The following is a 13,229-nucleotide window of genomic DNA, read 5'->3' on the forward strand; positions in this document are numbered from 1 at the left end:
AAAATTGAAACATTACCGAACAACTGTGACCGTGCGATGAACTTTAGACGGTGATAAGCATAGGCAAAATCACTGTTCATTTTTGCCTATAGGCATTGCGTAGTGTTTACCACCTCTAAATAGACAAATGGAGAAAATGACCCTAGTCATAAAATTTTGCGCTTTCAAAAATTGGGTGTCAAAAGTTCGTCTTTTTATGTACACGTTTTGTGTGTGAAAAAACTGAAAGAAAGACCTATGTGATCTCTTTTCAGGGAATACTTTTTTTTTTTTCTTCACCCCTTTCTTTTGACAAAAGATCACTTATATGTAGTCTTTATTATAATAAGATAAATTTCAAAATAAAATCAATATAACAATAAAACAAATATCTTAACAACTTGATGTCATTAAAACAACTATGCACTATGCTTGAGAATAAAAGATAAGATTGCTAGAAACAAAATGAAGAGTATCGGAGATTACCTCAATCGGGCTTATTACACCCCACACAAAGTCACCACCATCTGATGGCGCGGGATCAACGGTCCAGCTTCAATCTCGAACTGGAAAAGCAAATTTCGGTCAAGTCACACCAATGGAACATGAACTCCTTTGATCATAAACTCAAACCCTAATTGAATTCTCTTAGCAACCTAGTTTGAGAGAGATAGATTCTCTTTTTGCTAAGCCCTAAAACATAAATCCATAAGAGATAGGAGAGAGAATAACTCTATAACCTAAACCCTTAGATTCTTTTACAATGTGGGAGAGAGAGATCAAACATGAGAGAGAGAAACTTTCTTAAGAGAGATAAATATAAAGATAAGGTGTAGAGATTTTTTGGTAGAGACAATCCATTTTTATAGGTTTTGAATAATATTAGGGTTTCTTAGGGTTTTCTTTGGCTTGCCTCTTTTTGTGAGATTGAACATAGACCGTCGATCAATGGTGACTTGTGGGGTGAGAGATCTGAGTCATGCATTCCATAGATGGGTCATCAATATTATGGAAGGTGCATGAACCATTATCCCCTTTTCCTAAACCATTTTCTCATCAATAGAATTAAAATAAATTAAATCTAATCAAATATTGTGCATACCATAAAATAGCATAAGTCTACTTAATCTTTCCACAAAATCTTTCAAAGATATATCAAGTCAATATTTAGTTAATATCTTCCAACCATATGGCTACATGCCATATCACCAAAAAATAGGAAAGAGGATAAGGGAGGCACTCATGGGCCCACCTTCTAAAAATATGGCGAGCCCATGTGTACAATGGGCCCCCATGATATTTTTATATATTTAAAATTAATAAAAATATTTTAGAATATTATTTAAATATTTAAACAATTGTAAAATCAATATTTTTAGTTTTATAAATCCAAAAATTATAAATAAAATATCCAGGGGTTCATAAAAATTCAAATAATAATCTTAAAATAATTTTCACCATAAAACAAACACAATTAAATTAATTTGATGGGAAAATGATCCACATGGTTTAAGAATCAACAATCATGGGGTACTCCACCTTCAATTATAGACTACAGACCACACTTGCTTTATCAGACCGACCCAGTATTTTTCATGACCCACAGTCCAAGCAGGGGCTCATTAGTAGGTCATCAAAGTCCGACCGATGAGCCAAGGGATCGCAATCCCAGTCTGTGGATTTCATGTCCTCTCTTAAAGACGAGTCAAGGTCACCTAGACCTGATGCGACCATAGCTTCAATGGTACATAAGGGTATCTCTCACACATGCATACGCTTCACCTTAAAAGATAGATTTCTGGCTTTCCCGAATGATCTATCGATATGCATGCCGTGTGATGGTACATGAATGAGGTTTTGACCTTTGTCTCTGTAGGCCACCATCACATACAAGGGTCACACAGTCCCTCAGCTCACTCATCCAGGCATGTTCTCCAACCTCATCAAGGGCTAACCCATAAACCCTCATCCGTTTGTTCTTCATGCTCAGATAACATGGGTTTTTCCCAACTGACTGGCCTGGATCGTTAAGCACAGATCAGTATCAGCAAACTATCATTTGCTTAGTATGGTCCATGAGGGACCACACTCCCACTGAGTTTGTGTTCCATTATATCATTTCATTTTACAAGCACTCATAAGGCTTTTAAAGGCCATATGAACCCAACAAAAACTATTCCATGATTATATTTAGGATAATATATAATAAGGCCATTTTTCTTTGGTACAAGGTGGTCACAACTAATCTTGACAATTTCATGTGAAATAGGGTGGTTGCATTTATGCTATTGACCAAGTTCAAAGTTCAAAAGAATTTTTTTCAAATTTTGTGACACATCTAAGCTATCGGATTTCACATCATATAACTAAAATTAATTGTGATCTCCATATACTAAAGGTAAATAATTTTATTGTATACAACCTTTTACATTTAAGTGTGAAAATACAGGTGGGAGACACATGCTGGAGAGAGGACTGCTGGCTACCATAGAAGTCACTAAAGTTGCTAAAGCTCATGTTCACATCTATGAGAAGATGGACTATAAAGCTAAGGGAAGGTTTTTGTGCTTTGATAAGGTGATCAATCAAAATGAGGACATCTTGGACCTGGAGAAAAAGTTTGGAATGTGTGGCCAACTATTAGGAGGGACTCTGCCTTGTGAATATTATCACCCTATTTTGACCAATTCCAAGCTTTTGCAGCTGATTCCATCAATGTGAGCAAGTAATTGCAAAGGTATTTTAGTAATATCAAATTTTTGGGGGCACTACTTTAAACTTTAAGTGATTATGGGTATTATACTTTTTCGAACATAGGAATAAAGGAAGGAAAATTGTTTTATGCGGGTTGAACCGTATAACTACATATGCGGTCTTAAAAATGTAAAGCATCCATCTTAAAGATGGATGCAAGTAGGTGTTCCATCTAAAAACAATGGAAGTAACGGTCCAAATGTTTTTTTACTAAAATTACTATTTGTAGTTTTTAAAAGTTACTTATTTTTTTCATATACATGATCTCCATGTTAGAGATTACAAGTCCTTAAAAATTAAGTCCAAAAATCCATCGAAAAAATATATTTAGTTAGGCCTGCATTTCTACAAATGCGGGCTTGGCCGCATAGAAACCAGGTCAATAAGCGAATAACATAGTTTATCTAGCCTAGAATGTCAACTCATTATTCTCTTTTTAAGCTGAAAGTATTTTACAAAATTATTCCAGGAGCGAAATCATGTATTTAAGTAAAGAGTGTTGCTATTAAGTTTCATTACCTCTTAAGATAATATAGCAAATGACTAAATTACTCATGGGATCGATAATTTTGAGCGAATGAGAGCATTTTGATAAGGGTGCGGTTTGTATAGAGCCTAGGCTCTAAACAATCAAATTACAGCCTACTTTTAAATAGTATTGAGAAATATGGTTTCAACACTAGAAATCTTTGTGATAGCCTTAAAATATATTTTCATCTTTATTTATAAAGTTTAAAGCTTAAAAAATAGTGTAGATCAACAATCTATGACAACTTGAAAATATTGAAAATTGACGGTAAAAAAATGCATTACAAAATACACTATTTCTAAAACTTGAAATCCATTTTTTTATCATGTCCATACATCTTGATGTTGAGATTATCAATTTGAGGATATTATAGCATCAAATCAATCTCTTCTAGTGAAATTTTTAGGGTAAGCTCTAAATCTGGTTGTTTAGAGCTTCGGTTCTATATAAACTTTTCCCTTTTGATAATGTAGCCTGATTTAAGTGGCCCAAGTTAAATGATAAAAATATATTTAGTTGTTCATGGTTGGTAACATTGAGTCGACAAATAACAAAAATAAATTGATTTGTTGGGTTAAGCAAGACACAACTCAATTTTTTAAATGTTCCATGTTGCTAGCTTTGAATAACTAGGTTATATTTGTTACTTTCTCGTTTCACTCAAGTGGGCTAAATGACCAAAACTCTCCCTATTGTTCAAGGTTTCCAATACTGAATGGGAGCAATTTGGTTATTTTTTATCATATTTTTAACAAGTACCTCTGACATTTCAAAAAAGGGAAAGGTTTCTATGCTTCTCCTACAATATAGAAGTTCTATCCTCCTCTTACTATCCAGCCATCCAATTTTGATCAAGAGAGCCACTCACCGTTTGATCTTAGATCCGACGTCTCAAAGTATTTTATTTTTATTTTTTTATACAAATTGTATGGATATGAAATTTGGTACGTGCCATCTTTTCATTGGGGCGCACCTATAAAAAATATTAAAAATAATTTTTCGATAAAATATAATAACCAAAATACCCTTTGAAACTTTCAGGGGTATTTGGTCATTTTATTTTATTGAAAATATTTTTTTAATACTTTCCTTAGTGCGATTTTAATAGAGGAATGGATGTCCAAAATTTGGTGTCAAAATAATTTATAGAAAAAAATTAAACATAAAATAGTGTGGAGACATGACATTGTCCCAAAGGAAATTTTGATTTCTTAGGAATTGGGCTTGAGCTCTAGTGGGGAGGGCAGGTCACAATAATTATCAATAGAAAGTAGAAATAAACCACACTCCAACAAAACAGAGCAGAAAGGGAAACATCAATTAACAAGGCCATGTTTGGATGGACCACTAACCTCGAAATTCATGAAAAATTGCAAATTTGGCAATGCCAAACGTTCAAATCTATCATATTGATCTTGTCCATTAAGTTTTTTTTTTTTTCAAAAAAAAAGAGGATTTCAAGTCTTAAAAATAATGAATATTATAATACATTATTTAGGCTGTCTATTTTCAAGTGCCCACATATCCGCAAAATCTGTACTATTTTATTAGCTACAAATTTATTTGCCATGCCTAAAGTGTTTTGTTGACGAGGTTTCAAAGCGAGGCTTTACTTTTGTTTTCATAAGGCCCAAGTTTTATAGAAGCTGCAACCTATTTTAAATAGGCTTCTATATAAAAACCCATTCAGCTCACGTGAAAGGAAGTCAATATCACTATGAGTGGCCCTTATATATGAAATTTCAGATCTTGGTACATGTTACAAAGTTTATAAAATTAATCTTGAGCACAATCAATGGCACATCTCGAGCCACATATTTTGACATGGGCAAGAGTGACTTTGTCCTTTCTAAATAATGTTGTTGTATACCTTTCCTTTCGGAGAAGTATCATTTAAGAGGTCATTACATGATCACTAATAGGGTCGAGAACTATCTCTGTGCACATTAGAGTGTGTATTTTTTAATTTTCATTCTTCTCATATATCTCCTCAATAGTGTTCAAATGGCCTGCGTGAGGATTTAGAACTTTGATCAAGCCGGGCATTTTAATAATATGACATGCTTAAGAGGCTCAGTACAAGTTCAACGAGGGTTTCAAGTTACTAAAAGAAATGCCTAAAAATTGTAGGTAGGTCAAAGCATTAAAGTGCCCTTTCTTGTTTAGGGTACGGAACCCATATGGGTTAAGGATTCCCAACCCTAAATAAGGGTAATTTGATAAAAAATTAAATATTTTTGAGGAGGTCATGAGGACGTACCAACAATATTGTAGGTGTTAAAATGGAAAGATAAGGTTTGTGTAAGGCACCCTCTTTATATGAAATTTTTAAAATTGTTGAATACATTAAAGAAATATTCAAATGTATGAGTACCTTAATATAACCCATAATCACAACGATAATTATATAATTATAAATACTAATACTATAGTTCATAATATGATTATATAAGAATTGGATAACTTCAATATACTGACTAATTTCAAAAATTAAGTATGATATATAATAATTAGCACAAATGTTTTTCCAAGAAAAACTGTGAGTAATTATAATGTTGCACAAAAGCTCAAATATTCAAAGGGATTGACTACAATGAGACCATTTATCTTTTGTACATAGAGGTCACAATCATTCTTGTCCCTTAAATTTCAAATGGGTGGTTGTAAGAGTGTCATGAAATAGACACAACGTCTCACAAGAAAATTCTCAAACTTTGTGACTTAGACCAACCTATCTAATTTGACATCTAATGAGTGGGAATAATTGTGATATCCACGGACAAAAGATAGATAGTCTCTTTGTAAACAATCTCATATCCAAAAGCCATAGATTTCGCAATGCTGAACCCCCCAAAAAGAATAGTAAAAGTTGGAAGTACATGAATCCTTGCGGGTGACAATGTTTCATCAAAACATGAAAATAGTATATCATCATTTTTTTTTAGCAATTTCCTTATTTCTTTTATTTTAGGATAGAAGGCACTTGCACTAAGGGGCCGTTTGGATACCTGGAAATATATTGTCTATGAAATATATTACAGGCGTAATACATTACCTGCAAATGGATTGTCACTGTTTGGGTAGTATTTAAATATAACTTGGGAAATACATTGCTATTGTTTGGCTATGTCTAGAAGAAATATGAGAAATACATAACCATCCAAATATAAAAAATATGGTTATGTTTGGCTAACTTGATTAAACTTTTGGTTTCAACATGATAAGTTATTGGAATAATATGATTGGAATAACATGATTTTATTGTGATAAGCTTTATTTTTATTTATTTTTTATAGAAGTCATTCAAATGTTACTCTACATATAATTTCAAATAAGCAATAAATTTATGATACCAAAATCAAAATCTTCATGATACAAGTTAAACAATGGGAAGAAGTTTGATTAGTAAACTACAAGGTTTGGTAATTGCAGTAGAAAATTTTGATGTATTGGAGGAGACTAAAGAGGTATCTTATTTCAATTAATTATATTGTGTGAAATTTTTTATTATGATTGTATTATGTAATTTCTCATCGATTATCGATTATTATTTTTATTATTTTTGCTTTTATACGAAGAGCTCAGGCTACAACCCAAAGTGGGGATAGAGAGAGGTAGAAATTTTTTTATTATGATTGCAGTAGAAAATTATCCCTCATCAAGTTCTACGGTGGTTCAAATCAATTTAAATTTCCCCTTACTGTCAATTACCTGTTATTAAAAAATTTTGTTTTTATATGAGAGTGAGATGAGGGCTACAACTCAAATTGGGGATAGAAGGATATAGAAATTTTTTATTATGATTGTAGTTGAAATTGTCTACGTACACTTGTTCAAATCAATTTAGATTCACCTTTTTATATCCCCTAGTTTCAGTGTATACTTGAGAGAGGGAAATGTCTTTTTTAAGCGAACTTGATAGAGGGAAATGTTTTGTTAAATGAGGCTAGGGCATAGAGATACACGCCAAAGATTTTCAAAATTATGTTTTTTTAAATGAGGCTAGGCATAGCGACGCACGCCAAAGATTTCCAACGATTACCGGTTAACCTCGTAATAGATTTTTCACCCTTCACGACGCATAATCGATTTAATGATTTTTGAAAAAATATCGGGTAATGTCTTTCTATTTTCTTACTATTAAAGTGTACCCAGGTAATAGATTTTCATGTACCAAACGTCCCCTAATAGTAAGGAAATGGAAAACGAAATCAGGGTGAAAAATCTATTATGAGGTTGACGGGTAATCTTTGGAAATCTTTCACATTGTCACACCCCAAGAATTTGCAATACTGATATTTGTGAGATGTAACAGTAGATGTGACAGTCAAAACATGTATACATTGCTGGATAGGACAAATTTACAGTGGCGAATTCTTACAAAGTAACAAAATAAAGTTTAAGCACAACTACAATATCTTTCAAAGTTGATCCTGACGAGCACTCAAAATGAAACCGCAGTTATCCTGAAAAAAAAAGTTTACCATAGTTTGATGAGTTTGGCTACTCTGTAAGTGATCATCATAATCTTAAAAATAATCATGATTGAAAGATATCAATATTTTCAAAAAGGAAGTCTATTAACAGAAATGCATCAACAGTTTCACTTTCAATAAATGCATAATTAAGTATAATCCAAATAATTGAAATGCATATAACATTTTAACGGCAGTGCATAATTCAAAGGATTTCACAAAATACCCTACTGAAGTCCCAAGTAGGTCACCTATATACCCCATCAGTGTCCTAATGGGTCCACTTAATCCCGATCGGCATCCCAGATTGGTCCACTTAATCCATGCAGATCCACTTATACCTCACTGGCGTACCGGATGAGTCCATTTAATCCCTATCGGCGTACTGGATAGGTCCACTTATACCGCACCGACAAACCGGATGAGTCCACTTGCATACTTAAAGTATTTTTAAATATCTTTAAACATTCAAAAGCAGCAATATCATGTACTCAACATATTACTGAAATTATCAATAGGAATTTCACTGAAACCATTAATAACAGTCACTTTCAATAACATTTCAAAAATAACCAGTCAAGTATTTTGGGCTCAAATTTAGAAAGGTAGCAGTTCGTAAAGACATTCTAGCATAATTGCCAATCTATTTTGTATAGAAAAACTCTTATAGAAATTCAAGAATACGAAATCATCACAATTTATGGGATGTCAATTCGCAAATAAATATTTCACCGACAATGCTATAATCAATTACAAAAATATCAGCTTTCAGATAATAAGGCAGTCATTTGCACATGAAATTTACAATGTCTAAATATTCAAAAACAGTAAAAAGAAATCTCACAATTTTACTAAAAGCAGAAATATCATATTTATTTCTAATAATTTTACAGTATCTAAAATTTTCTCTAACAATAGACAAGAAAAATAAATAAATTTATTTTTAAGAATTTACAGCATTTAAAATTTCTAACATAGATAAAATATCACAATTTTCTTAAAAAGATTATTTTTCAAAATAATGAAGTAGCTTGCGCAGAAAATTTATCGCGCCTAAAATTCATAATAATAAGCAAAAATAATTATTTCATTTCATTTTTAAAAAGAACAGATTATTTTTCAAGATAATGAAGTCACTTACTTTAACTCCAAAATTGGGGAAGCATCAGTTCCATCCCACATAAAAACATTGGTACTTTCTTCAGAGACTCGATGTGAATGAAGGATCTTTTCTAGGGAAAGAAAGCATATAAAATCAACTTAACAGGGATTGTGATTTACAGGAGCAAATGAAAGTAGTGTATGCAAAAGTTACCTTACATACCAAATAGAAAACTTAATTCCTTCTTCTTCTTCTTCTTTTTTTTTTTTTTTAAAAAAAAAAATTTTAGGATTGTTACACACATGCATCTCTCAACCCTACCCCCGCTCTTAAAACAATATTTTTCTCTTTGAAGTATATCCATGTAATAGATTTCCACGTACCAAATGTCCCCTAATAGTAAGGAAATAGAAAGACATTACCGATTTCCCTAAAAGTGAAGGGTGAAAAATCTATTACGAGTAATCTTTGGAAATGTTTCATGTACATCTCTCTGCCCTATGCCCGTACTTAAAAAAACACTTCGTATACATTGTATTGAATAATTATTAAGGTAAGTAGAAAGTGAAAGCAAGAGATATGAAAAGGGGAATCTAAATTGATTTGAACAGGTGTATAAGGACAATTTTCTACTGCAATCGTAATAAAAAATTTCTACATCCTATCCCCAATTTGAGTTGTAACCTGCCATGAACTCTCGTATAAAAACAAAAATAATAAAAATAATAATTGATAATCGATGAGAAATTACACAACACAATCATAATAAAAATTTTACATAACATAATCCTCATAAGAGATTAGTAAAAAGCTCAATTGAAATAAGATACCTCTTTAGTCTCATCGAATGCTTCAAAATTTTCTATTGCAATTACCAAACTATGAAGATTTTGATTTTAGTATCATAAATTTATTGCTTATTTGAAATTATATATAGAGTGACATTTGAATGACTTCTATAAAAAATAAATAAAAATAAAGCTTATCACAATAAAATCATGTTATTCCAATCATATTATTCCAATGACTTATCATGTTGAAACCAAGTTTAATCAAGTTAGCAAAACATAACTATATTTTTTATATTTGGATGGTAATGCATTTTTCTTATTTCTTCCAGACATAGCCAAACAATAGCAATGTATTTTCCAAGTTGTATCTATATTTCCAGGTATCCAAACGACCCCTTAAAGTGTACCCAAACAGTATAAATGTCATATTTCATTATAATCTATTGTCACGTAATAGATTTCCACGTACCCAAATGGCCCCTAAATTTTAAAAGGTACATAGTATAGGGGGTACGACCTAATGTTTATGCTATTATGGAGTGGAGCACGGCTTAAGTGGTTAGCGATTGACATTAATCTATGTATCAAGCTTGCTTTCTACGGTTGAACTACCCAGGATTATCTATAAAAAGTACTACCCACAACTCCCAAAAAGAAATTGGGTGTGGTTTGTATAGAGCCGAGGCTCTAAACAATTAAAGTAAAGTACACCTTTAAATAGTATCGAGAAATGTGGTTTGAATACTGAAAATCTATGTGAGAGCCTTAAAATATATTTTTATCTTTTATTATAAAATTTAAAACTTCAAAAATAGCATAGATCGAGAAGATCTATACAAACTTGAAAATTGACGGTTCAAATAATGCATTACAAGACGTACTATTTGAAAACTTAACATCTATTTTTTTGCTCATGTCCATGCATCTTAAGGTCGAGAAGATCAATTTGATGATATTTGGGCATCAAAATAACCTCTTTTAGTGAAAATTTTGAGGTGTGCCTTAATTTAATTGTTTAAAGCCTTACACTTATTATAATTTTTTTCCAAAGAAAATTTAGTGTTACTAACAACTAATGTTTATAAAAGAGTAAAATAATTACACCATTCTTCTATGGACAAAGTAATTACGAGCCACAACAATTGCAGTAACGTTACCCAAAACAAAATATATTGTTACTAAAAACTAATGTTTTCAAAAGAATTAAATAATTACACTATATTTCAGTGGACAAATTAATTATGATCCACAAAAATTACAGGAATGTTATATTGAATGCAAGAATGTTACGTGGGAAGTATAATCTTTTAAAAAACATGATTGTATTTTATAAGGCCATTTAGCTTTATTACAAGAAAGTCACAATCCCTTCTAGTAATCAAATTTGCAACATTTCACTGATTACTTATCGGTTACAAGGTTTCATCAAAATCTCAACATCAGTTTTTAGCAATTCTCTCTTTACCTAGTTCCATACATTGCCGAGAATTCCCTTTTAACCATTTTCCTACAATTGCCTCCCAAAAAAAAAAAAAGTTGTATATGAGGAGTTGTTGTCTTTTATGTTTAGAGCCTCGGCTTTATATAAACCATACTGTTTATGCAATGAGATACACATATGAACTTTAACAACCTTTAAATGGCATCTGAGCGAGATTGAGGGTATTCCAATCAATCAAGTCATTAAATGGCTATATATTGCTACAATTGCTATTAAGAGTGCGTATATTGCATGTGCGTATACTATATACGTGCGCACGTGCACGCATGCGCTAGAAAGGCATAGTTTGCAAGGCTGCAGTACGAGCCCTCTTGCTTCACCTCCTGGAATAGGGAGCCAGGTATCTTTATTTTATTGTAAATGCCTGAGCCGTTTAAAGCCATTTGCTCAAGCATTGTGTACTTCCGAACCCGAGAGCGAACTCGAAGAGGGTGAAGAAGAGTACCATAGAGGAGAGAGAAGAAGCACATGGTCGCAAGACTGGGAAGAAGCACAGGGCCTGTAGCTATTGTGGAAGAACCCTACATAGCTGGGAAGAAGCACAACTTTTTTTTTTTATCTAATTGTTTTCATTACTGTAAAATCAAGAAAAACACAATCCATCAAAAAAATCATAAAATCAAGTAAAAGAAGCAACAAAAACACAATAACAAGAAGAGGACATGGAATATTAATCTTTCATATACTCTTTCTTTTGGTTTTCCAGGGGATGGCCAACCCCAATACTATTGTTTCAGATAGTTTTGTCCGTAGGGGCGACCAAGTTGTGTGGAATATTAATCTTTCATATAATAGAATCTCTGACTCTCTTTTCTCTCAACTCTCTGGTTTACTAAGGTTATTGGAGGAAGTCTATATCCCTCTTAATGCTGAGGATGAGGTGGTATGGAAGATTGATAAAAATGGAGTTTATTCGGTGAAGTCCATTTACCTATTGCTTTTCCACGATAGATAGAGATGGTATATGCCTAAGACAACCAACATCTGGAAATAGCATCTTCCTCTCAAAGTACAAGGCTTTTTATGGCTGGCGGTTCAAAATAATGTGCTTACAATAGATAGTCTTATCAAGAGAGGAAAAATTCTGCCAAATATTTGTCTCCTGTGTAAGGTGGATGGGGAATCTGGCGACTATCTCTTCCTTCATTGTCTTTTTGCTCTTCGCCTCTGAAGTACTTTCTTTGTCCAGCTTGGGATTGCATTTGTAATGCCACCTTCAGTGGTTGGCATCTTATAAAATTCTACGGTTGATTGCGACGAACCGGGATTGTTATTTGGTAAATTACTAGAGGCATCATTCTATGGAAAATCTGGAAAGAGAGAAATAAGTGAGTTTTTTAGGGGAAATGTTTGCCTTTGGGAAAAATCTTGGAGAGAGTTATGCACTCAATTTGGTTATATCTTTCAGTTACTAATGTTGGTCAGGACATATCAGAAGTAGATGTCAGAAGAAATTTAAATAATTTGTTTCATATGGGTTTCTTTAAAGGTAGACCTATAGGAAGATGGGTGGCTCCACCCTTGGTGTATACAAGCTTAATTTTGACGGTAGTTCGATAGGGAATCCAGGCCCAGCTGGCTTTGGTGGTGTGTTTAGAGATTAGATGTGCAACGTGATCTTTACGTACACAGGTCCATTTGGGATGTGTACGGCTAATTTTGCATAACTGTTTGCTCTTTTCTATGGTCTGCATATCTTTGTGGAAAAGAATGTGGGGTGTTCTTGTATCCTTAAAGGGGATTTTCTTAATGTCATTAAATGGTGTAAAAGGGAGCAAAAGCTGCCTTGGGAGCTCAAATATTTGATGCTTCAGATTTTGGACCTCTCATATTCATTTTTCTTTGTTCATGTTTATAGGAAAACCAATGTGTTGATAGATTCTCTTGCTAAAGTAGGTTCTTCCCTTTATGAAACTATTGTTTCTGATTCTGTAATTTCGTTTTAGCTCAATACAATCGTGGAATTTCTGTCAAAAAAAAAAAAAAAAAAGAGGACATGGAAAAATGATTGATTGCAATAGTAAGAGTACAACCCAAATTACAATGAAATTAGAAAAAAAAAACTTTGTTAACCTAGTAATGGGAAAGGTTAGAGGGG

At 32.7% G+C, this 13,229-nt stretch overlaps 1 protein-coding gene across 2 annotated transcripts in view; it reads left to right on the forward strand.

The window, feature by feature from the left end:
• Window positions 1–2,821, forward strand: part of LOC18434818 (cinnamoyl-CoA reductase-like SNL6) — a 13,019-nt gene extending 10,198 nt beyond the window's left edge. For both annotated transcript variants that reach the window (XM_006844881.4, XM_011625319.3), the window contains one exon: window positions 2,429–2,821. In XM_006844881.4, the coding sequence (XP_006844944.1) occupies window positions 2,429–2,700 (272 nt within the window). In that variant the 3' untranslated portion in view covers window positions 2,701–2,821. The remainder of the gene's footprint in view (window positions 1–2,428) is intronic.
• The last annotated feature ends 10,408 nt before the right edge of the window (window positions 2,822–13,229 follow it).

Source organism: Amborella trichopoda, chromosome 1, assembly GCF_054954075.1.
Source record: "Amborella trichopoda isolate Santa Cruz 75 chromosome 1, AtrichopodaSantaCruz75HAP2 v2.0, whole genome shotgun sequence".
NCBI classification, from domain to species: domain Eukaryota; kingdom Viridiplantae; phylum Streptophyta; class Magnoliopsida; order Amborellales; family Amborellaceae; genus Amborella; species Amborella trichopoda.